The sequence below is a fragment of the Sinocyclocheilus rhinocerous genome, unplaced genomic scaffold (genome assembly GCF_001515625.1).
Source record: "Sinocyclocheilus rhinocerous isolate Xijiao unplaced genomic scaffold, SAMN03320098_v1.1 scaffold1166, whole genome shotgun sequence".
NCBI classification, from domain to species: Eukaryota; Metazoa; Chordata; class Actinopteri; order Cypriniformes; family Cyprinidae; genus Sinocyclocheilus; species Sinocyclocheilus rhinocerous.
Genome location: NW_015646356.1, coordinates 185032 through 212356, shown reverse-complemented (window position 1 = coordinate 212356; position 27325 = coordinate 185032). Strand labels below are relative to the sequence as shown.

General features: G+C 38.3%; 1 protein-coding gene across 7 annotated transcripts in view; it reads left to right on the top strand.

Annotated features, from left to right (window-relative positions):
- Window positions 1-27109, top strand: part of elavl4 (ELAV like neuron-specific RNA binding protein 4) — an 80308-nt gene extending 53199 nt beyond the window's left edge. For 4 of the 7 annotated variants that reach the window (XM_016511650.1, XM_016511646.1, XM_016511652.1 and 1 more), the window contains 5 exons: window positions 2442-2545; window positions 10053-10206; window positions 19426-19660; window positions 23008-23046; window positions 25373-27109. In XM_016511650.1, coding sequence (XP_016367136.1) covers window positions 2442-2545; window positions 10053-10206; window positions 19426-19660; window positions 23008-23046; window positions 25373-25700 — 860 coding nt within the window. In that variant the 3' untranslated portion in view covers window positions 25701-27109. The remainder of the gene's footprint in view (window positions 1-2441; window positions 2546-10052; window positions 10207-19425; window positions 19661-23007; window positions 23047-25372) is intronic. The other 3 variants (XM_016511647.1, XM_016511649.1, XM_016511648.1) reach the window with 3 other exon arrangements.
- Window positions 27110-27325: the final 216 nt, after the last annotated feature.

Here is a 27325-nt window from a genome sequence, read left to right as displayed (position 1 = left end):
CATATTTCATGCATTTTCTAGAGGGACATCTATCGCCGTTGCACTTGCGTCTCGCACAAAAGAGCCGCATGTTTAGAAAGCCATGTAAAATTAATGCAAGTTTAACTTTGAAAAAACATATCTTGAGACTTTATGGCAGGTTTTTCCCCATCCCACTGCATCTCATGTTTTTAAATGAGAAATGTACTCTGTGTGATTGGCTTTCCGCCCTTTGTATTAAACTATGCATACATACATGATGCTGTTTTGTTTATAGTTGTTTAAGCAACTTAATTAATTATAATTAATTATAAAAACATTATGGACTTTTTTCACAGATAGTCATGTTATCTTATGCTTTGAATAAACGTGCATTAGTAATATTTTGCTCGATGTGCCCTCTTGTGGCCTCAGAAGACAAGCCAAAAGCTTTTCTTCACCCTAACTGAAATTATGCATTTTAAATTCGAATACAATTCAAATGTTGATATTTAAGTACAAAATTTGAATTTAGTTTTTCAGCCATTTTGACAGCCCTAGTGAATATTATTAAATTTAAATTAACTGTTTTCTATTTGAATATATTTTAAAATGTAATTTATTCCTGTGATGGTAAAGCTGAATTTTCAGCGGCCATTACTCCCGTCTTCAAGGTCACATGATCCTTCAGAAATCACTGCTGATTTGCTGCTTGAAACATTTCTTATTATCTACGTTAAAAACAGTTGTGCTGCTGCTTAATATTTTTGTGGAAATTATGATACATTTTTAGGATTCCAAAAAGAAGTCCAAAAGAACTTTACTATCAATTCAATCAATTTAATGCATCCTTGCTGGAAAAAAAAATACTGACCCCAAACTTTTGAACAATGTATAGTATAGAGTAGTGTATACATAAATATTATTGATAGAAAGCACACTGATATGTCTCATATCAACTAAAATCTGCAAACAAAAGGCTTAAATATGAATTCAAACCAAATTATTTCAATATCAAATTAATAGGGCTATGCCATAGACACTTACTGTGTAGGAGGCATGTCAACAATAGTCTCATTATAGCTTCTTTTAGCAAACAATTTAAAAAAACAAACATCTGAGAATGTTGTGACCATAAACAGAATTAATGAATTAACAGCAAAAATGATTGGTTTAAACAGATTTTTTCACACTATTAAGCCCCGTTCACACCAAGAACGATAACTATAAAGATAACTATAAAGATAGCGATATTAGCGTCCACACCAGCGAATGATATCATCCGTTTATTCTAAGCGCACATGCGTCTGCCGCTTTAAATTCTTGAGCTCGTTACAGCAGGATGGATTCTGATTGGCTGTCGATTTTTTTATCGTTCATCAGCTGGAGAAAAATCGTTTTGAAAGTGATTCCAATGATATCGTTTCTCTTTGTCTTTATCGTTATAGTTGTGGTGTGGACTCTGCTATTCTTTAATATTGAGAACGATTTTTAGAACTATATCTTTATCGTTATCTTTATAGTTATCGTCCTTGGTGTGAACGGGCCTTTAGTTGACCCAATGTTACTGTTTTGTGCTTGTCAGGATGCTGTAAGCTATGAAAGAGCAGCACCTGAGTCCTAAAACACTGTCTAGGATCACACTATTTATATTTAAAGAAACTTTGAAACATCACTGTCAGGCTTTGAATAGTGCTGTATCGCTGCTTCTCAGTTTTCCGGGGTTTTAATAAATGACAGAGGGATTGGTAATCCTCCGTAATCCAAAGAGAAAGAGAAGGAGGCATGCCGTTTGAAGCGAGGGCTGCGAGAAGTTCTCTTTTCGCCCCCTGCAGTATCTGGCGCGCTTTAGCTTGTGTTTGTTTGGCGCACGGTGTAGCACTCTTTCACATTTGTGATTCACTTTGTGTGTACACTGTGGATTTAGCGCTGTCTGTTTCCATTAATGAGGATAAGTGCAGCGCTGTTCTCGAGTTCCACTGCATTTGTGTGGCGAGCTCTTTAAAGAACGAAAAGGAAAAGGTGGGGGGCAGTACCACACAGGCCTTTAGCTGCAGGGTTTCTGTTTAAGTCAAATAGCAGATGATGGCTGCCTCACCTTCAGAGGAGCAGCAGACGGTTAGAAGAGGTTAAATCAAAATAATTCCACCAAAGACTCTGTCAGAGGTTTCCAGCGGAAGCTTTCGCTTAATGTGCGCTAGCCAAACACGAACTCAAACTAGTCACTGCTAGTCAGGCTAATGCTACATATATCGTTAAGTGTTAATGTCGTCTATCTCATAATGTATGCATAGCTCTTGTGATGAATGGATTTAAGTGGTTTTAAAGACTTTTTAAGGGTTGGTAAATATAAGCGATACACTTTGAAAGGAAGAGGAGTTAAAAGAAATGCTTTCACAGTTTTATGTCTTTCTGCACATTGAATGATTTAAACTAAAATATATGTCTTTTCTTTTCCTTCCCTGTTTTTCTTGTAACTACAGGGCAGAGTCTTGGCTATGGTTTCGTCAACTACATTGACCCAAAAGATGCAGAGAAAGCCATCAACACGTTAAATGGACTCAGACTTCAGACCAAAACTATTAAGGTAAGTAACCACACTTGCAGAACAAAGTAAGAACAAACAAACCTGAATTGCATTAAACAACTTTGCCATCACTGAAATAAATGACATTTTAAATTATATTAAAACAGACGTAAATTGTGAAGATATTTCACAATATTAGTTTCATTGTATTTTTGATCAAATAAAATGTTTGATGCAAAAAAATCTGTGTATATACAGTATATATATTTGTCAATCACATAAATAAATTGTTGAATTTTAAAATGTTAAATAGAATTACATTTAAGTGTGATATTTTACAGTATTACAGTTATTACTGTATTTCTGATAAATTTTTGTTTAAAAAAACAATTTATTTACCCCATACTTTTGAATGATTGTGTGTGTGTGTGTGTGTGTGTATACATACATTATAGTATAGTAATATTACTATAATACACTATAATAATAGTAGTAGTACTAATATTTAATCATATAAAAAATATATTTTTTAAATCCTTTTAATTATTTTTTTTATATTTAAATGTGTACACATTGCTAATGTACAGCATAACATTTTAATTAAGTGAATTTATTAAATGATATGGCAATAAATTAATTGAATGGAATTAACAGATTCTTTAAATCACATCATTTTTGTATGATTACTCACAGTAAAATAATGTAAAAAACAAGAACAGCTGTAATGTGGTGTATTTGTATGCATACCTCAATGTGTACGTTGGGATCAGCGTTCGGGTTCATGTTGTTAGGTTACTGCCTGCCTGTTGTTTACCAAACACTTTTCAGCCACAGCAACCCACATTACGCTAATTGCAGTAGCGGTCCCCCCTGGAGCCAGCGCCTCTCGCTCAAGGGCACAGCATTGAGAAGGTTCTCTCAGTGCCTCTCCAGTTAACAGGTCACCCGCACCTGGAATTGAACCTATTTAAACATAACAGATAACAGACGGTAACAGAGCAACATCTCATTTAGGTGGAAGCGTTCTCCCAGTCGCCATTTCTCACGTCTGCACCAGTCAATTCGCCGAATGTTTCCTGCCACCGTTTGTGCCAGTGGAGCTGCAGTGATTAGTACATGTGGCTTACACTGGCTCGTGCTGGGCTGAGGCGCGGCAGCACAAAGAGAGAGGAGGGCAAATCTGACTCATTAAGATGCAGAAGGAAACAGGAAAGCAACTGAAGGAAGAAAAGGGAAAAATAGTGTAATTGATATGTAAATGAATCTCCAAATGTCAAATCATGAAGTCACACAAAAAGAGGGAAATGGCATGTATAATGAAGTAATGTGGACATGCTAAATAGACGCCTAAAATGTGTCTGGGTTTTCACTGTGGAAATTTTGGATCTGTTCTATTCTGTCATGTTCTATTATATTTTATTCCATTTAATTCTGTTCAGACACATTGGTATTTTGTCATCTATGATGTTTCTATTTTCTGTTCAATTTTATTTGGATATATTTTATTCTGATCTAATGTCACATTATTCTGATCTGCCATGTTCTGTTCTTTGTCATTCTGATGTTCTATTCAATGTTATTTTATTGTCATCAAATCACAATTTATTCTGTTTGGTTCTGATGTGTTATTTTATATTCCACTGTATTTGTTCTGTTTTATTTGATTTTATTCCCTTTTGTCATTCTACTTCTTTTCTATTGTTCTCTTCAGTTTTGTTATATCAATGTTCGGTTTTATTCCATCTCTGTTATCATTCTATTTTCTGTTCAGTATTGTGATCTGTCATTTTCTGTTCTATTCAATGTTTTAGCAATGTTCTGTTTTATTTCATCTCTATTGACATTCTATTCTGTTCAGTATTCTGATGTCCTTTTTTATTCTATTCTATTCTTGTGTTGTTTTGTTTTATTACATTTCATTCTCTATTATCATGCTACTCTGTTCAGTATTCTGATCTGCCATTTTCTATTCTATTCTATCCTATTGTCTTATTACAATATTCTCTATTATCATTCTATTCTGTTCTGATCTGTCATTTTCTATTCTACTCTGTTTTAAGTTTTATTCCATATTACATTATAATTATTATTCTTTTGTCATTCTACTTTGTTGTCATGTTTTTTGTTCTGATCTGTCATTTTATATTCTATTCAGTTTTGTTATGTTTTATCAATGTTCAGATATTCTATTCGATTCCATTTTATTCTTTTCTGAGTTATGTTCTATTCTGCTCTGGTCCGATTTCCTCTATTCTTTTCGATTCTACTCATTTCTATTCTATTATTAAATTAAATCATGCAATGAAATAGACAGATCCGCCACAATCTGATGGTTTCCATTTTCCTCAACAGTGCTTTGTGGTAAATTTAGAAGCAGCAGCTGGTTTTAACAGTAAATTCTGCCTGCCGCTCACGGCATAATCTGGCTGTGTATGTGTTTTCATCTTGCCTATAATCCCAGACCTCTCACTTACATCCGCCCTAATCTAACCAGATTGGATTTCGCCTGCTTATGAAAACACGGCTCAGTCTGCGCGGCTCAGTACCTCTTAACATAACAGCAAAAGAACGCGATTGTTTGTGTGTGGGAGCAAGAGAATGAAAAAAGAGAGAGAGGAGAAAGAAAAGACTTGTCAGGGCTGTTTTTGAAAGAGCACAGCACAACGCTCACAAACATGGGTGTTTTCCAGAGTGGCAGCATGTGTATGTGTTGGCTGGCAGTGTTTCTAGTACTGGTTTCAGCATCAGCTAAGAATCCATCAGAGACAGAATGACTCACTCTGTGTGTATTTGCCGATCATCACAGCTTCCTGCCACGCGGCGCTTCTCTCAGTGACAAAACACACTTTTGAGGTACAACATCCAGCAGGTTTTACAGTTGCATCTTTGGAGAAATATCACCTATTTAACATCAAGATACTAGAAATACAGATCGAGATACTAAAAATAAATCCATTTGGAAATTTAAAACTGTCAATAGTTATTTGATTAGAAGTTTATCTCTTGAAATCTCCATAATCTGTTTGATATTTGTTCTTTTCGCTCGGTTCACGAGTCACATTTTTTTGCACTAAACTTCATCCTAAAACTGACCAGAATACACAAACTCAAATGTAAATTTGCTGTAGTAGGTTTGATGTATGAAGATTTAGCACTGCATGTTCTCTGATTTTTCCACCTACTTATTACTGTCAATGTTCGTCTCTGGATAAGCACATTTTGACTATCTGCTCCGGTAATTTACCAAGTCTGCGTATAGACCTGCCTTCTTTTTTTACCTCTATGAAACAGAAACTATAGCAATTTGACATCAGAAATGGTGTGCTTTCAGAGTAATGTCCTTCAGATAAGCCAACACCAACCTCTCAAATGTCTTCACGACCACAGACGTTGTCTTTTAATGCAAGTCATACATATTTTTATATCAGCTGACTATGTTTGGTTGAGTGGGCTAAAAGTCCTTGGGCCCTGAGCAATGCTACAGAAATAGAAACCAAGCGACCGTGTTTCTTGTGGTTGCAGTTGGTAAGGACAAAAACTGCGATTTACACGGAAGAGCTTTGATTGCTTATCGCTTCATCACGCCACGCCTGGTCAGGACACGTTGTCACTCCAATCCGTGTCCTTTGTTAATCATCTAGATCTTTTTATCTCCATATTTTCTCTCTCTTCATCCATCCGTCCATCTCAGCGTGGGTCAGAGAAGCCAATGTCTTTTATCTCTTATCTCTGTGATCTCTCTTTTACACCCCTCGCGCTCTCGGCCCTCCCTGCTCGGTCTCCTTTCTCTTGCACTCCATGAAACCTCTTATTCAGACCAGCACCAGCCCTCTCAAAAGATGCTCTTCTGCTGTAATATGGCAAGAAAGATGAAATCCTCTTATAACTCCTAATAAGTGTGTTCCAAGGTCATCCTTCTAATAAAGCCTCCATCGTAACCCCACCCCCCATGGAGCCGGGATGAAGACAGACCATCTAATAGCAACAGACAGCTGCGTCGAAGAGTGGATGAGCGAGAGAAAGGGGAAAAAAGAAGGAGAGGGTAATTATCCGAAGTGCAGTTCTTTGCTCTTTTCAGCCGAGCAAGAAAAACGGCATTTATGCGGGCCCTCCTGCTGAAATAAGCTGATGATGTATATGTTTACAAGAGGTTGTTTAGCCAAGAAAAAGGAGGTGAGGAAAAACGTCTGTGGCGGTTTACGATGAGTTTATATTCTTTCGCAAAACGCCAGTGTCAAGTTCAGGGACACACCATCGCTCGAGCAGATCAGCTAATGCAGGAAGTCCATGAAAACAGATCAACTCACTGGCTGAAAAATAAAAAAAGAGTGAGAGTGAGAGTTTCACTCCAGTCACAACTTCCACATGCTCATCATTTTGTTACACACACACACACACTTCTCCATGACACGTCTCCGTTTCTCAGCAAAACTCCGGCTTTGCCTTCCTGTCGAGGTGTGATGCGAGAAATCCCACTGAGGGCGAGAAGAGCGTAGCCTTGTGCTGTGAGATACGTGTATACACACACACACACATACACACACACACACTGCTCACAGCAGACAGGGTGTTGATAGATCTGACATCTGGAGCTGCTTGACAGGGCAAGAAAAAAGAAAAGAGAAAAGAGGAGAGGAAAAGAAAAGAAGGGAAGAGAGGAGAGGAGAGGGAAGAGTCTGCCAGGGTTCCATGCCGTTTGCCTTCTCCATTTAAGTGGATTTGAGGAGATTACGGCGGAGTGTTTAGCATGTTTAGCTCAGCATTTGTAGCAGTGTAACAGCCTGTGATGGCTCTGCTGCCCAAATGTCAGAACTAATGAAAATATGAGATGGAAAGGCTGCTTCAACCATTAATGGGAACAGATTAAATTGACGTGAGCATTAAAAGGGCAGGGAGATAGAAACATCTCCCCATCTTGAATTAAAACTGAATTGCTGTAGCGGGAGAGAGCGAGACAGACAAAAACGTAGAATCAACAAGGAAATTCAGAAAATGGGTTTGTTCGCTCAAAAAATGAAAAAGCTGTCATAATTCTGTATACTTTACTCACCCACATGTCGATTCAAACCCATATGACTTTTTGTGGAACACAAAAGGAGACATTTTGAGAATAGTACGGTCTTTTTATCATATGAATTTATCATTCATTATCAAATAGTAGTCTTTTTAGTACATATATGATAAATTCTTCTTCTTCTTTTGAGTAGGATCTTTTAAATTAATCAATTGATCTGGTTAACAAAAACCAAAAAGATCAGGTTCCCAAGTCCAAGACTGAGTCAGTTACAGCAGTTAACAGAGTGAAGGGAAAGAATATTGGTGAATAATGACTAAAATTGTGGTCTGTTCATCACATGAAACTATTTTATGAAATATTTGTAATAAAAGAAGTCATGTGAAATGAAAATTATATTTGTATGAAAGCAGTCATATGGACTATGGGTTTGGAAAGACATAAGGGTGTTATTCATTTTTGAGTGAACTATCCTTTTGAAAATAATTCTCATTTAAGAAAATCCAGGATGAGCCACAGCACTGAAGTTTCCCACAAGGATTACTTTTAAAAAATACCTAATTATCTCTGTACAACTGTGTAAAGTTCAGTGACATTATAGTATTAAATTTGCCAACGACTCTGAAATTTGTTTGAGAATGGTTGCAATGGGTGAAAATTGCATCATGTGTGTAAGAAAAGAAAGAGACTGGCATGTGAAGTTGAAAATAAGTACAGTGTATTTTAGAGTGTGACAGACACTGTCCAAGGTGCTGCAGAGTTTGACAAGTCGAGAGAGGTGAGAACGTGCCGGGTGAGCGCTAGATGGAGGGAGTATGGTGGAATGAGCGCTGTCCAAGGTGCTAGTAAGCGCAGCGCGCTGATATTAGAGCTTGTGGGGAATGCGAGAGTGAGAGAGCTATAGATGGCTTGGCTCTCACTCTAGGCACAAACAGAAGGTTCCAAAGTGTTATTCAGCACAGATGACAGCCAGCCTTCTCTCTCTCACACTCACACACAAACTCTTCCATCATGTGTGTTTTCTGAAAACAAATTAGCCTTTATTATTTACTGCTGTGGGTTTTAAGTGAGGTTCATGAACCTTATTCTAAAAACAAGTCAATCTGTACAACTGTAGAAAAGAAACTAAAACTGTCCAATTTGTACCATTGACGCTTTGAGTAATTTGTTTCTAGACCTGAACTAGGAAAGCATTTAATAGAAAATTAGGTAAAAAAAATACAAATGATACAAACTGCATTAATTAATGTTTATCTCTTTATATTCTAATAATTTTTTTTACATTTCAAGCTAAACGAATTACAATAATAAAACACAATAATATATAGTAAATATATAGTGTGTGTGTGTGTGTGTGCGCGCAATGCATACACACAAACACACACTCACACACTCACTCACAAATAGAGTATTGTTCACTTTTGATATATAACAATGTATAAATATGTATAAATTTAAATTGTGACATTAATCTAGAATAATAAATGCTTTAAAGATCTGAACTGGGAAAGTATTTAATAGAAAAATGTTTGGTAATACAATAATTACAGCACAATACAATACAATAAGGCCCTATACATTAACAATAGGTAATGCTGTAAAAACAAAATCATGATACCAACTGCATTTAATCAGTTAATGTTTTACATTTTGTATAAACTATTAAAAACATATAACACATAAAAATATATAAAATATACAAAAAAAATTTAATATATATATTGTTTGTAACAAGAAACAATATGCACAGACATTCTATATACACAAAATATTATTAAACGATAATATAAAACAATGTATATAAAGTACATTATAAATTATATGACAAGAAACATTTATATAAAATAAAATGTGAAAACATTAACCTAGAATAAAGAAAATAAAAAAAAAATTTAATAATATATACAAAAAAAAAACTTTTCTTTATGACTTTTGGAGACTTCTGAGAATAGACCGCAATTATGCCTGTAGTTCAAAGGGTTCATGAACTTCAACCACTGTACTTTGGGTATCCAATTTCTTGGCTATATTGTTTCTCTTCAGAAACTGGGTTAGAGGTGGTGCACGTTAATATTGAATTTACATTTTCATTCCTCCTTTAAGACAAATTGCAAAGCTCTTTAGATGTCATGTGTATATCCGTGAATGAGCAAGGATCACAGAGAATCCCTCGCAGCAAGTTGTTCCTTTTCAAAATATTATAATAAGTCAAAGAGATTCTTCTTTGTTCTTAAGTGGAGGATTTGGGGGCATTATCTTTCTGAAGTCTCTAGCTGCTCCAGGTCAATGCAAGAATACAGACCACCAGCACAGTGTGAGACAGAACAGGTGCGCAGACGACCTCTGGCATCTGAATGCTGCATATTGAAAATGCAAGAAGTTGGTTATAAATCCCCTGAACAAACATCCTCCAGAAGCCAAATTGAAATGAAATGTTTAACAAGCACATGTGGATGTGGAGTTCAAGAGATCAGATTCCTACACCACATAAACCACTGTAGTTTGATCATTGCAACAAATGCTCAATGTGTTTGTGTGTTTTTTGTCTCGCAGGTTTCGTATGCACGGCCCAGTTCGGCTTCTATCCGTGACGCTAATCTGTACGTGAGTGGACTGCCCAAGACCATGACCCAGAAGGAGCTGGAACAGCTCTTCTCACAGTACGGACGGATAATCACCTCCCGCATTCTCGTCGACCAGGTCACAGGTATCAGTGGGACCGCTTTTCTCTCATCCTGTAGCATGCAAACAAACAAACAAATTCTCCCATTTAACATAAAATAAATAATGATTCACAATTTATTGTAAGATTTCACTTCATTGCAGCTTCTTAAAAAATGTATAGGACAGTTAAAGCCAAAACATAAGGAATTCTTCGACTCTTTGAATGATTTATTGGCTCCATATTAAATGTAATGGAAGCCAGGCTAAAATGGCATTATCTAGTTTGGTTTTGCAAAAACCAGACTTGCGCGATTTTATCATTGACATGACATTTATAAAGATTAATTTTTGTTTTTTTGTCTGACCGAAATAAAGTGTTTGTAAACACACTACAACTAATACAGGGTTTCTCCAGGTATTATGAAGGTAAATGTAAGATTTTTTAAGAACAAATAAATAAACTGAAGGAAATTGAATGGTGCAATACATCAATATGATCTCTAGATGTAAATGTGTTGTATCAGCAACACTTCACATTTTAAAAATACAACTTCCAACAAATCTCCATCACTTTTTAATTAATATTACAAACAAAAAAAAAACACATTGCTCCCAACCACTAGAATATGAAAATAACTTTCACTGTACCTCTGTCATCTGATCACACTGCAAAAAAAAGTGTTTTTCAGTATTTCTGCCTTGTTTTCCAGTGCAAATGACTACATATTCTTAAATAAAGATACTTTACTTGAAGAACAAAATTGCGTAAAATATCTTGTTTAATGAGAAATGTATGAGTTTATGATTAATTCAAAAGGAAAACAAGTTCTTTTTTAAGCATAAACTCACTTTGGTTTGTTTAATTTCTCAGAAAACAAAACTTAATTTGTTCCATTTGCATCTAAAGTAAATGTATCTTGATTTAAGGATGTTTAGATTTTTGTATTGGAAGACAAAACATACTGAGGAAGATATTTTACATTTTATTTTTGTAGTGCATGCAATATTTAATGGCATGATTTAATGAATTTAAGACTTTCTGCTCCAGCTTTTTAGACCTTAATTTGTATGAATTAAGAACTCTGAAGACCTTTTTAAGACCCACAGAAACACTGTAATAGAAACTACACACACAAACTCAATCTTATAGTCATCTTCTATGAGTAAATGTATGCGCATGTTGTCTGTTTGTATTTGACCATAAACATGAATCCCAATCTTAATAACCATCAAACATTAGAACCAAGTCCATGACATGGAAAGACTGATGAGTCTATTTTAAAGCATCCAGTCATCTCCTTGGCCTATCCTTCCTCCAACATCATGAATAAATCAACCAGGATATAAATGGTCATGGAGCTGAATTTCTTACACATTCAATATTTTTACAACTGCATAATTCATAACGGCACTCACCATGCAAACAATATCGAATAAGCCACAGGAAAATGTACTCCACCTTCTAGTGGTGCCAAACCCTTTCTCAAGAACTGCTGAGGAACGCTGCATAGTCACATGCACACATACACACAGAGGCCTTCCTCCCTTGACATGGATCCTTCCTCTGGCCCTGCAAAGGCTCCCCGGGAGAAAAGGGTTAGGCAGGAGACAGCCTAATGATTAATTAAACCTGAGTTGCTAGTGATTAAGGATCAAGGAGTGTTTTCTTTTTGAAGCTACTGATCGGAGGGCTGCCGTAAAGATACATGGAGCAAATATTACAACCCTACTTTGAAACCCTGAAAACCAAACAAGGATTCTGCGTGTCTAAAATGAGAGTTGAAGTCAAGGAGGGATTAGACATGTTACTCAAGACCAGTTAATAGTTTAGTTACATCTAATAAGTGTTGACAATTCAGATTGTCACCAGTCACATGGGCCATCCATATGCTGACAGGATTTAATCATTGCAGAATCACTGCAAGCCATTTGTGGTACATACAACAACACTTGCCCCATATCTGAATACTGATGTCATTAACAAAACAGAAAATTTTGTACAGGTGCATTTATGGCAAAAGAATGATTCACAGCATCTACTCTTGAACTAAGTCACTGATACTGAATTTCTGAATCAGTTGATGCCTCACTGAAACACATTAGTATGGAATACCATGCACAATTAGGATAAATTATTTTATTTTTTTTTGCCAAAAATACTGCAAGAATCATTAAAGGAATTAAGAAACTATAATCAGAATCTCAACCAAAATCAACTTCCATCCCTACTCATTAATGTGTAAATCAGTGTGTCAGTTTGGTAGCCCTCATGTCAATCAAGATGTTCATTTTCAAAAATCAAGTCAGCATCTGCTACCATGCTTCTTAAGGCAAATCTAATTCTGTGTCATATTCCTCTATACGCCACTTTCAAGAAAAACACAGTATCCTGAAATACGACCGAAAGTCATTAATAAAGACAAACACATATGGCATGATAAACTAACAGTGGCTTTGCCTTTCTGAAATAATAATACATCATACATCCTTGTCATAAGATTCTTGGTAACAATTAGGGAAGCATTTTCTCTGTTCGCCCTCACAAAAAGGATAATGTTTTGCGATGGAAGTCCTCTTCCTACGTGTCTCGTTTATATAACCCATTCCCTAAGGTGTGTCTGTTTGTTTTGAGTTTATTGGGAAATGTGACTAAATTGCAGGAATTTGAAAAGCTTTTGAGCATTTGACTGAATCCACGGCATGAGTACTTAAACCTACCATGTAACCTAAGTGAAGTATGATAGGTTTGGCCCTTTGATCAATAGTCAAATATTCAGAGCGGCTTCACCGAGCCTTGCCTGGCAGTCAATACATGTCCCGTCAATGAGAGCAAATACAATTGATCCATAACGCCGGCTCCTACAAGCTGCGCCTCTTAAGTGAAAAACGACTGCGCTCCCATGAGCTACTTGTAGAAATCCCTCTTTTAAAATGCTACGCTTTCTCCTCTTCCACCGCCTTTTCTTTTCCCGCTCATTGATATTTTCCCATGACTTGAATTCCATTAACTATACAGTGTGAGCACGCTGTTGGGAACGGTTAGAAACACGATGTCAAAATGCATTTGAGCCAACGTTGCACGACGAGTGTCCAAATCAAGGCCTGTCGAACACAAAGGATCTGTGATGTATACAATGAATCGAGATGCTCCACCAGACAGCGCAAAGCATGCCATGACACCGCTGCCTTGGCCTCCAATTACACAAGGACAAACAGATGGATTTATAGCAGTGCGCCGGCAGAACCAGGCAAAGAGCTGCTCAAGTCTTCAAAGACCTCCCTTACTGAGCCTTTTCAAAAACCATCTGTAGCGGCAGCAACTAAAAGTTGCATAAACGAGGACGTCGCTCTCCTTTCTCTGATTAGGCAGAAGCTACGGAGAAGAGGTGTAGACTTTTTTCCTCATAATATATTTAGCGCACTATTTTAATAAATGTTCCATACAGTTGGCACAGCCACTTAAAAGTGAGAGAATGAGACAATGGAGAGGTGCTTATGTTCAGACAGAGGAGAGAAGGCTGTCATTAACAGCCAAGCTTTTCTGAGCTTTCCCTTTTTTCCCCAGAGGACTCTCTCTCTCTCTTTCTCTCCCGTAAAGAGTAAGTGTCGAGGACCAGAACAGTGGGCGTGCAATGGAAAGCGCTTTGTCAGGCCGGCTATGGCGGTCTCTTGCCACTGTTTCTTGTGCGCTCACTCTGTGTGTCACGGTTATTATTAAACTCAGCATTCTCCGGCTTCATGTGTGCTGAGCCGAGATAAGTACAGGTAGAAAGTTACGTAAGATAGCAGTGATTACCGGGAGAATAGTGCTGTTAACTGGCACATTGTAGCCGTAACTCTGTTCGGTTCATGATAAGCACTAAAAAGGAGCTAGCGGTGCCAGTGTCTCCGTTTTAGCCCAGCCACTCGCTTTGTTTAGGCAGCCTGTTATAGAAACGGCTGCAGGCTCATTATGGTAATGTCAGGGAAGCGAGGGGAAAAGAAAAAAGGAAAGCACAGTCAACATTGAGGCGCCATTTGCATTTTTTAACCGTTAAACTGCAAGCATTTTCTGGACCCCATATTTTTAGCGATTCTGCAGGCGTCTGATAGATCGTCAGCTGTTTGCTGAGTCGCAGCCTGAATGACACTGGTCAGCACTATTTCTACCCAAGGAGACTGAGATCTCATCACGATTTCATTATAGTTGTGTTAGTGCACAGCACTGAAAACCTCTGGATTGAATCATACTACAGACTACCTGCCCTACGGCTCTACATTGTTTTTTTAAAGGTATGATACAAAACAGACTTCCAGAGAACAAAAGGAAACAATAGACATAAGTTTAAAACATTAGTTTGCTGTTGAACAGTCATCAGACCCATCATTCATAATGATATGCAGGGATGTGCAAAATTCTGAAATGAAAAATTGGCCCCTTTTTAATTTACAAGTTTGAATTTAAAATTGGAATTGGAATGACAGGAAGAAGTGCATGAATTAAAATAACACAGTGTGTTGCGGAAAAAAACATTCTTCCACTCTTGCCCACAAAAGATACTTTATTAAATATTATGAAACATGTAAGAAATTCTATAGATATCTGTCTGTAAGGCCTGAACCTTAAAAATTTTTCTAGTTAAAAATTAGTTATATGAATGTCAGTTTATTTTAATTTTACTTCCTTACATGCAAATTCTTAACCCTGTTTGCTTCCTCAATTAAAATTCAGTTCAATTTACGGAACTGAAACTGAATTTAAAGGCTTTCTTAATTCAGTTATGAATGATATAGTACACAACCCTGATGTTATGGCTTGTTATGGCAAACGTAGGCTATGTTCGGAATGGAATTCCAGCTTTCTACTTATGGCTGGAATACACTAGAATAATCTTAACAGATTTTAAAACACTGGCCATCATACACTTACTGACTTTGTAATAGTCACAGAGGAAAAACTGGCCATCATACACTAAACGACTGAGGATCACACACTACCAGACTTTAAAGTTGTTCTGATCACAACAAACACACACAGAAACGTGTGCCTTGTTGCTACGCTTGACAAATCAAAACAAAATGTGTTTTAAAATCGGCTCAAAATATCAAACATGTTCGATATCCTCCGACTGGACGGATTCATAGTCTGAAGCTAAAAAATCGGAGTCTGTGACTATGCAATTTTCTATGAAATCTGTCAACTTAAATCTGCAGACTGGCTCTGACTTTCGGCAACTGCCGTTGACTTCTCCAAACTGTAAATTGGCAGAAAATCTGGACAAAAATTGAGTAGCGCATTCCAGCCTTACTAAATACTGAGCATTCTATACTGAATGCAGTTTACTTTAAACAGCTTCTGGTACTCCTGCATACTGTCCATATATAAAACTGTGCAGAATATAATACAAAAAAGTAAAGTAGTATGATTTTCCAAATTCAGTGCCGTAAAAAGGTTTTTGCCCCCTTCCTGTTTTTTTAATTTGTTGCATATTTGTCACACTTTAAAAGATTCAAATCATCAAACTAATTTAAATATTACACAAAGATAATGCAAGTAAATACAAAATGCAGTTTTTAAATGATTTCATTTATTAAGGGAAAAAAGCTGTCCAAACCTGCCTAGCCCTATGTGAAAAATTAATTGCCCCCTCCAGTTAAATCATGAAAGAACTGTGATTAACCACATTATTTTAGAAAGCGGAGTTAAATTTCACTAGCCACACCCAGGCCTGATTACTGCCAGACCTGTTGAATCAAGAAATCACTTAAATAGAACCTGTCTGACAAAGTGAAGCATGCTTAAAGAGCAACACATGAATGCCGCGATCTAAAGAAATTCGAGAACAGAAACACAATAGTTGACATGTATCAGTCTGGAAAGGGTTATAAAGCCATTTCTAAGGCTTTGGGACTCCAGCGAACCACGGTCAGAGCCATTATCCACAAATGGAGAACACTTGAAACAGTGATGAACCTTCCCAGAACACAAAGGCTCGTCTCACATTTGCCAAAAAAATATCTTGATTATTATCCCCAAGACTTTTGGGCAAATATTTTGTGGACTGATGCAACAAAAGTTGAACTTTTTGGAAGTTCAATTAGATTTAGGGGGCAATTACTTGTTTCCACGTAGTGCCAGGCAGGTTTGGACAGCTTTTTTCCCTTAATAAATGAAATCATTATTTCAAAACTGCATTTTGTATTTACTCGGGTTATCTTTGTGTAATAAAATTTGTTTGATCTGAATCATTCAAGTGTGACAAATAAGCAGAAAATAAAAAAACAGGAAGGGGGCAAAAACTTTTTCACACCACTGTATAGCCATATCATAGGTTTGGAAGTACTTGTACGCAATGACAGCATCCACAGGCAGCGTGGTATATGAAGATTCCATCAAAGGAAACTGGTTTCAGATAGTCAAGTCAAGTCACCTTTATTTATATAGCGCTTTTAACAATTAGCCGATTCTTGAAGATGGCTAAGGACTGCTCGGACTGAGTTGGGCAAGTTTTTAATAATTTAACAGCAATTATTATATGATGCAATCAAACTTATAGCAAAATGTGGTAGTTCTGTATGTTGTTTCAGGGTTGGCATCATCTGAGGTCCTCTGAGGGGTTGGCATCATCTCTTCTCAGGTGTTCTGGATCCAGACTGAAGCTTGTGTAAATCCTAGTTACCACGGGATGTCAAAGATAGGCTTCCAAGTCACATCTAATGAGCTAAAAAGAACTTTAAAGCAAAAAAGCAAATATTTTTTGCTTATTTCTAGAAAGAAAAGGAGACATACGTTTAAAAAAAATTAATTTATAAAAATGTATTTCTATTTATTCCACCAACCGTTAAATCGCACTTTGTGGGATATGTGAAGGATACATCGCTGCTGCCTTCAAAAGCAATTAAGGCATTATAGTAGACGGGATGTTACCAGACATTGGATTTAGACCTGTCTTGATGCCTTCCTCTCCCCGCTTTCGGAATCAGCCGGTGTTTGTGTTCAGCCTAAACAAGCAAAAGCACAGATAGCATATAGTTTATGTCAGATCCATCAGTTCATTCCTGCACACTTAAACTGACAGAAAGAAACAAATAGTCGTCTAGTTTCGGATCAAAATTTTATGAAACGGAATGTGTAATCTCTTGTATTTTTAGATACTTGAGCTGTTGCATGTCAAATATCTTCTAGACAGAGAGAGGAACAGAGAGAGGAGGTGTCATTCCCAGTTTCCTCTCTCTGCTCCACTTTCGAAGGATTCTGCTTTGACCTCAACATCACTCCACGGTGAGCAGGAAGCTAACTGTGCATCCTAAACTCTCTGGAATAATGCATGCTTTTCGTTCCTCCAGCCTTTACTTCTGACGGTCTAATTAAAGAGAGCAGGTTTTAGGAAGGGAGAGGGAAAAGTGAAAAGCTGTCAGGAATGACTCACGCTGCGAGGGAAAGCGAGTAATGCAGCCACAGTCTGAATGAAAGCTCACTGCATTGAAAAGATTGTGTGCAAATATTTGTTTGCAGAACGGAACATATCAAAAGACACTGATTTGAATAGACAATCAGGCAGCACAACAGAAAACATCAATACTAGCGGGTGACAGCTGAGAGAGTGAGAGGAGAACGAACTGACAATATAGAAAGCAGAGAGCAGACACACACACACGCTCGCACACAAATATGTGTTCATTGTATTATGCAAATTGCCCTCTTGGCAAGTCGTCTCCACACGCACCTCCTCAGAGCAGAAGGATCGTCTCATTAAAAACCAACCCAACAAAAGACCTCCCTGTAAGCCAGGCTCTTTTAAATGTTACTTTCAGGTAGCGGTCAAAACCATCGCCTTGGAAACGGCGGAAATGTCGCGGACAAACTTCATACCATGAGGCGGCGTGTGGCCGTCGGCTGCCGCAAACCACACAGCGTGACGCCGTCGCACACACACGCTCAATATCCACACCATATCGCCATCCTCTCATGAAGAAAAGAAAACAAATTACACGTCTGCCTGACAGCACCGGAATGCTGGCCGGCCAATAGAATCTCCCCGTTCCATCGTGCATCATTTGCATAATGTGACACCAGCAATAGAATCCGTCACACAGGCTACATACATATCTCTTGTCATTTGTCGTTTTCGACGCCGAATCATTTTCGGTCTCTAAATATAGAAATGAATAATTCTGAATGAAGGTGTGCAAGACAGGAAGTGTGTGCATTTGTGTGTTTGGTGGGTTCAAGTAATGTTGGAAAGACTGTATTTACTAGTTGAACACACAAAGGCCACCACACCAGTGGGGAAGGACTTATAACTTTCTTTAAAGGAGTAGTTCACTCAAAATGAAACATTTTGAGAATTTTTTCACCCTTAAGCCATCCAAGATGCACGTAGATGAGTTTCTCGGAACTGATTTGGAGAAACTTAGCATTGCATCACTTGCTCACCAATGGATCCTCTGCAGTGAATGGGTGCCGTCAGATTGAGAGTCCAAACAGCTGATAAAAACATCACAATAACCCACTATTAATCGACATGATTCCATTCTATGTATTAACATCTTGTGAAGTGAAAAGCTGTGTGTTTATAATAAATTCATCAAGGCGTTTTAATTTTAAACTGTTGCTTCTAGCCAAAATCCATAATAACGCTTCCTCCAGTGAAAAAGTCCCATGCCCTGTTGTCCTCTCACATCAAAATCCACCTAGACATTTGTGTTGGACAATCCAACTGTTGTGGATTGTTTTCAGATGAGGCAACTTTTTTCACTAATAACAGGAAGCAATGGTTTGAAGTATTAATGATGGATTTGTTTCTTGCAAACAGCTTTTTACTTTACTGTGATGTTTTTATCAGCTATTTGGACTCTTATTCTGACGACACCCATTCACAGCAGAGTATCCATTGGTGAGCAAGTGATGTAATGCTACATTTCTCCAAATCTGTTCCAATGAAGAAATAAATTCATCTACATCTTAGATGGCCTGTCAATTTTCAGCAAATTTTCATTTTTGGGTGAACTATTCCTTTAAGCCCAGAGCTTCTGAGTTGGGGGTGTGTCGGTGAGAAAATATGTCAGATGCAATGGATGTAGCATCTGTTTTTTTTTAAATCTAGCTGAAATTTTTGTAGAAAAGGTGCATCACCATCTTGCGCCAACCACCATAATTACGACTTTCCAACTCATAAATACGAACTTTCCAGGAGGACTTGAACATATCATTGATGTTGCTGTTGCTGTTGCAGGCCGGATAAAGCCAGTAAGTGTATGGTGTGTTGTTTCTGGTGTGCTGGCCCCACAGGTGGCTCGCGGGGTGTGGGCTTTATTCGCTTTGATAAGAGGATAGAAGCGGAGGAAGCCATCAAGGGTCTGAATGGACAGAAGCCCTCAGGTGCCGCAGAGCCCATTACGGTGAAGTTTGCCAACAACCCCAGCCAGAAGACCAGCCAGGCGCTACTGTCGCAGCTGTACCAATCCCCCAACCGCCGCTACCCGGGTCCTCTCCACCACCAAGCGCAGAGGTTCAGGTAAATACAGTCAGTCTACTATAATAATATGTATATTTTCTTACATAGCTTCCTTTGAAACTCACATCAAAATTGTTGGAATAGCAAGGCAAAATAGGTGTCTGGATTGTGAAACTGTTACTTGTAGAGCTCAAGTCGTGTGTGTCTCGTCACCACCGAGGAATAGCTGCTCCCAAAAATCTGCAGAAACAAAATGAGATTCAGAAAAGAAACCGAAGTGAAGGACTGATAAGAGACAGTGGGGTTCTGTCATTCACAACGTCCCTCTGATTTATTTTTCTCATACGCCATCCTCCCCTTCTTTCATTTCACATCTGTTCCTTTCATTTCAGTTCAGCAGGCCAGCAATAACTTCACTCTGGCAGCTAACACCTTTACAGCCCTGGGCAGCGCTTCTCAACCTTTTTAAAGGCGATGTGAAGTAAATTCTCTCTGCCGTGTCCCCTCACTACGCATATAGTTAGTCACAGGCAACAATAACAACACCTTTTGATCCTGCCGTTGACTTGCTAGGACTTTTCTTAAGATCTCCTTTCCTCGCAGGCTAATTCACATTAACTATGAGTCACGTCTTATGAGCATCGAGCTGGCGAAGCCTGCCAAAATAGATGGTCATTTTGCAATAAAAGTTTACTGCTTAATAGCAGCAGATATCAACTCACAATCAAGCAGACATTGAATATAGTATCAATAGTGTTAGTTTTAGCCATTTAGCAAAATGATACTTAGTGCTTTTGTGGTTGTAGAACATGAAGAACACATTTTTCTTGGTTTAATTAAAACTAAGCAAATCAGTATATGCTTAGCTGAACTAGTAGATTTTTGAACCACTGCTTATATATGCAATTTAAGTATGCAAGCTTACTTTGAACATTGGCAACAGGATATGTCATGTTCCAGGACTCTTGTACTGGAAAAAATAAAAATAAAAATACATTATGAATTGCAAATAATATAATACATTCCGTACAAAAGTTTGGGGTACGTTTTTTTGTTTTTTCAAAGAAATTAATATTTTATCCAGCAAGGATGTATTCAATTAACCAAAAGTGAAAGTAAAGACACTTATAATATTTCAAAGAAAAATTTAATTAATGCTGTTCTTCTGAAAATTATTAAAATTGAAAATTACTTTAAATAATCCCTAAAAACACAAGTTTCCACAAAAAGCTCTAATATTTAATAATACAGTTTTACAGTAGTTTTGCTGAAATAATTACAGCCTGACATCTTTCAAAAACAAAACAAAAAAATTGTACCAACCCCAAACTTTTGAATGGCAGTGCAAATCAATAAAGTAATACATAATGAATTTGAAATGTTAAAATATCAATTTCTCACAAAAATGCAAACCATGGAGCTTAGAATGTGCAAACCGTTCAAGCATGTATTCTTTATATTGTGTGACTAGGTTTTTAATTCGTGATGTTTTTATCTTCTATTGGTCAAACACTTTTTTGCTATACAAATTCTCAGGTCAGAGTTCACCTAATAGTGAAATACTGAACTTTTACACATCTGTGTGTTCACAATCGTATGAATGGAAGCATAATGGACTCTAGTATGCAGCTCATAACCATTCAAAATATTTCATTATTCAGTTGTATCATAAATATAAAATACTTTGGATGAGTTACAGTCTATCCCCTCTAGATACATGAACTGTCGGTATGATGTTTACTTTAAAGCAAAAGATCCTTTGTTTAGACAAACAGGACTCGTCAAGCAATTAGCACAGCACAGCAATACTGATGACAGAAATCAGTAATTCATTCCTCATACATCACAAGCACTTATTATTGAAGAGGTCTGAAAAGGATGAGTCCCATTTGCATGTATTAGCTGGCCTTACAAAGGCCTCATTGTGTGTGTGTGTGTGTGTGTTTAGAGAGGAAGTGTGAAAAGCTGTAGGCCGGGTTGAGACACGCCTGCATATATCTAACACATCGCCTGCTCTTGCACCTCAGAGCCCTCTCTCCAATTAACTCATTTACCCACAAAGCAACCTGCCACCCTAATTGGCTAATTGGCATCTTAATGACTCAACACGCTGAATGTCCTCGCTTTATTTTGGCTTCGTTTTTCCTCTAAGTTCACAGAAGGCAGAGTCACCAACTGTTGACCCACTGCGGAGAGGGAGGGCCAGCATGTGTACGTGTGTGTTTTGTCTGGAGAAGTTCAGTTTGAAATGTGAGAAAGCAGTAATTAGCCCTGTCGGCCATCTTGCAGCAGTTTTAATAGGAAATGAGACAAGGCCGAGCCGAGTGAGGGACGGAGGTCGCAGAGTAGCCAAACAGACGGGAGCCTAAAATGAGAATGACTGACGGGGAAGGAAAGCGTAATACACCGGCCCGCTGGGTCACTGGGGCTAATAGAGAGACCGCACAAGAAAGAGACAGCAAGAAGAAGAAAGGGCACTCCTAGTTAATGCTACATTACATCCTGCTTCCAACTTCATTGAAATGTCATTTTATATTAAAGTTTTCAGGTATGCTGAAAGATGGCCCCAGACCAATTTCATCCATAACACTAGCATATTATCTGCACATGTTCAGACACTAAGATTCATTCTTTATAATTCACTCTGAGTATCTGTTTGTAAGATTCATTTATTTCTCTTTTTGAGTTTTGTTTTTGATTTGCTCATATCCTTCTTAATCATTCTTTAATTGTCACTATAGAAGTACATTACAGTATTGCAATATAAATATACACATTCATTTTTGGGCGAATTCTCCATTTTATCCGAATTCTCCATTTTACTGTATTAAATATGTAACCAAAAAAAAAAAAAAAACGTCTTGATAGAAATATGTATATATTACCTGAATAAATTTAAGCTCCTGTTTTTGAGGCGTGGCTTAGGGTTAATATAAATAAAATATATTCATCATATTAGAAATTATAGCATACACAAATATAAATTAATACCAGTGCATTATAAATCATCCTTAATTTAATTATAACTCCCCACAAAAATACATACAGTGTGTATATATATATATATATATATATTGATCTAAATAATTAGAGTCAACCTATTGCAATTTTATTTGAATATATGTTACATAAATGATGTAGTGAATAATATTTTAAGGACTGTAGCACTGTTATAAATAACTGGGAGGGCATTCAAGTGGCCTCCTGTTACCATTAGTGCTGCTGCAAGTCTGCTGTTCTTTGGATGTATGATTGACTCTGTGAGATGCCTGATGGGGCAGCATAGTGTAATGGCCCATCGCTAGATGGGCGTCTTCCTTCAGTGAGGCAGGGATGTAGCATTAGTTCCACTGAGTGAGTCAACCATCTGCCTGGCATTAACCCCAGAACCCTCCTTCTCTTTACAGGCTGGACAATTTGCTTAATATGGCCTATGGCGTTAAGAGGTAATTAAAACTTCACCGAATGCCAGATGTCCATGTTTGACAGTATGATGTTTTTCCCCTTCTTTTTGAAAATCACATGCATTCAGTTCAGTTCAAGGTTTTTTTCCCTTCTCTTTAGTTCGTTTGCCTTTTTTTTACTTGATTATTTTTTTATTTCAACCTACCAATCTGTAGGCCTAAAAGTGTAAGTATCTTTTATAACTGGTAGTGTTTATGATGATTCAAAAAATTTTATGAGTTCCGTTTTGGTATTTTGTGTTTTATTGTTGTGTAGCTCCTGTTTTGAAGCGTGGCCTCCACAGGATTCAGGGGCTGAAGCCGTACCTCCGTCCAGCTCAGGGTTACATGCTGCCAACAATTGAACAAAATTATGTATATTCTTAGTGCATTACATATAACAGCTAAAATGCATGGATCGATGGAAAGCTATTATGTTTTTCATCTACTTGTTTCCATTTTATTTGTTGGAATGAGCTGGTCTAGAGCGAGACGGAGGGGGTGACAGCTCACCTGGATCCCTGCAGGAAATGTAGTATTTCACTGCAGGTTTAGGAGCCTCTGATCAGTTGGGTTTGCTCATGTTCTTTTTGCTTTGTGCTGCTGTGGATGTAGTGAAAAGGCTTCTTTTGAACATGTTTTAGTGCTTATGACATTTTGTTGCATATTTTAGTATCTATTGAAACACTTTGATGTCCCTCGAACACCAAACACTCAAGGCTAAGATTGAGGGAGTAGCATGAAAAGATGTGCATTCTGCACATTTCTTTTTTTCAGATACCTCTCCGTTAAGACTAAAGGCTCTGCATTTACTAAATTTCTTCTCTTTCTAGAAAAGTCCTTTGCGCTTCAGCGCTGGCTGATCAGAATGAACCAATCTGATGATTGTTGATAGAAAACATACTTTTTTTGCTAAATCTGAAAAAAAAGTGCAACCATAAAAAAGGATATGCAAATGAAGCAGTCTTTCAAAACAAATGACGAGACGAAAGATTCCTTTTTATTTACACGCGCTGCGATCAGCTGTCAAATAAGCCCGTCTGCCTCAAGAGAGGGAAAATTTAGGGGAGATGAAACCGACGGTGGGCTGGGGAGGCGTTGTGCTCACAGAGCACGCCCTGGAAGGTAATTAATGAACAAAGACCAGTCTGAAGAAGTGAGCATCGCTAGGTGAAGGTGGGCAGCTCGGAAGGGTGGGATGGCTCTAGGTCAGTCGCTTGTTGCTATGCAACTCCTCGTCCAACTGTTCGCCTTAGTTCGAACAACAGATAGCGCTCGGCCCTGCCCTAGTAGTCACCAGACACCTCTGTGTCAGCAATCCGCTAGCCCGCAGATGACTGGCATCCAAATTACCATGAAGCCATCTTCGGATTCATTATTTACACAGAAATACCAGCATAATTGAAGTCATGAGATGGTTGCTTGTCACAAGCTGCAAAGTGAGCCGACTTACCATTATACCCTTCATTTACATAATGAGACGCAAGCGACAGGACACAAAAGCGAAAGAGAAAAACAGATATATTGACTCTGCCAGGACGAATGGGCTAAAACGCAGATGAAACGTCTGAGTAATTCTTGGCAGAACAAGAAGCAGGGAATTGGCCGGCCCTGTAGTCCGTGCAGTGCTATCGATCACAGTCACACACTGCGGAGCGGCAGAGGGTGTGGGTGGAATACACTCTGTTCCCCGTGCTAGCTGGCTGGAAAGCGCCGCTTCCATTTTCTGCTCGCTGGCAGCTTCCTATCCCCCTCCCCAAACCTTTCCGATTCGAAGACGACGACGGCAGCAAAGAGGAAATCTCAATTAAAGCACACCCCAATAATGCCTATAGTCATTCCTTGAGAGGTGGCACACGAAATGAACCTTTTATCCAATTTACCTTTTATTTAAAGTGGAAATTTCCTTTAAGCGGAAAGGCAATTAAATGAAATCAACTGAGCATTCAAATCTCTGTATCATGAGGGAGGAAAAAATGGAAAGATTACAAGGAGAATGAGAGCAGATTTACTCGTTTGCATGCGAAATCTCTGATGAATTTCGAAGGTATTAATGTGCAGAGTTCCTGTAATTTAGTTCCCCAATAGATCCTGCGTCTCGGCACCCGTCGCGGCCCCCCGCAGCCGGCACCGGGCGCAGCCTTTTCACTCAGCATTCAAAAAAACCCTCCGGTTGCCTTCCGCCTGAAAAACAAGGAGCAGATATTTAGACAGGCTGAAAAGATTGTGGCACTGAAACTGTTAGTATAACCCTTGAAGAGTCAGCTAGAAGTTTGACTAATGGCAGCTTGACTTACGCATCTTCCTCACTCTCTCTCTCGTCCTGCAGGTTCTCCCCCATCACCATCGATAGCATGACCAGTCTAGTAGGGATGAATATCCCCGGTCACACAGGAACGGGCTGGTGCATCTTCGTCTACAACCTGTCGCCGGACTCAGACGAGAGCGTCCTGTGGCAGCTCTTCGGACCGTTCGGCGCCGTCAACAACGTCAAGGTGATCCGCGACTTCAACACCAACAAGTGCAAGGGGTTCGGCTTCGTCACCATGACGAACTACGACGAAGCGGCCATGGCCATCGCCAGTCTGAATGGGTATCGGTTGGGTGACCGTGTCTTGCAAGTGTCTTTCAAGACCAACAAGACCCACAAGTCCTGAACTCCCCACCCATCACTTGTGTAGCTCCTTACAGCTCCTCTAATACTAAAAACCCACCTCTGCCCACTCAGCTACTCAAAACAGGAACACACCAACCAACAAACCCACAAAAAAGAACTGGATATGGCTTATAATATAACTTTGGACCTATAAGCCAATGTTGCCTAAGTATTACAAAATGACAAATTGAGAATATTCATTATTTGGAGACCCTGGAAGTGGTACAGGGATTCTGTTGTATATCTTCTTGAGTTCTTGTGGTTGTCTTTACTTTTTTCTTTTTTTTTCTCTGTAAACAGTAGCAAAACCAGACCGCCCTTATTTTGAAGAAGAAAATGTCCTTCTTTAGATCGAACTCTCTTGGTGTCGATTCAGGATTTTTTCTTTCTTTTTTAAATCCGGATCCACTGTCGTTAGAATAACGCCTCCCTGGTAAGAGAACAGGAGGGGGCTCTTTTTAAAAAAAGAAGAAGAAAAAAAATCGGTGATCATTCATTCATTTGTTTTGGTGTAAATTGTTAGAGATCCCCAAAATGAATTGACAGGGATGAGGCCATCCCTTTTCTCTAATGCAGAAGATGTTTCTAGCATAGTTTTGGTTTTGTACTGCAAACAAAACACACGTCTGTCCTCACGGGGGATTCAGGGGGAAGGGGCGAGGGAAGGGACGGGCTAGCGCTCCTGATGACACGTTGCGTAAAAAAAAAAAAACCTACACACACACTGTTGCCAAAGAGAAAATCTCTTTGCTTGAAAATGCGTTTAGAAAAAATGAAAAAATAAAGAGAAAGAAGATCTATTTTTATAAATAATGATTAAAATAATTATTGAAGAATTTTTACAAGAATCTGGATTTGAAAAAAGAGAAAAATATTTTGACTGGCTAATTAGGGACGGGGGGAGGGGTCAGGTGCCACCTTGTCTTGTTCGTTCTGCCGTGGTACTTTTTAGGATCCAAGGTCATTTGTTTTTCGGGGAGAACCGGATTGGCGATGGAAGAATTTTGTAGATGGAAGAATTTATCAAGGGATGCAAATTCAGGCAGGTAATTTTTCATAGCAGTAATTATTCAACAGCGATACCCAATAGGAGAGGGAGAGGGGTCTTCCCAGGCTAACCACATCTTCACAGTCAAGAGCCCAAAGCAAGGCCACTCATCGTCCACTCATTTACGTTAGACCATCCGTCTTTGGGATATAAGTAATAAAGATACACACACGTGCGCACACACACACTTCTTTCTCCATTCGGACGACATATACATGGTTATGTTTAATTCGCTATGATTTTGTGATATCGCATTCGAGATGTACTTCCTTTAGCGATCAACAGTAGGTGCTATATTACATGGTTCACATATCTTAAATATCCAACTTTGTTGTTCTTCGTGTTGTTTAGAGAGAAAAAAAGAAAATTTCGATGTTGGCATTATATTAAGCTGCTGTTTTTCTTCTTTCGTTGATGTTTATTCTTTCGAAATCGCGGTCGTCAGTCGCCGTCTGGTCTGGAGAAAGCCCAGACGAACAAATGCGGGCGTCCACAACGATGTTCCTTTGGCTTGCTTACTTCTAGGTTATTTGCTGAGTGTACAGCGTTTGTCGAAATTCAGCGATAATTAGCTAGTT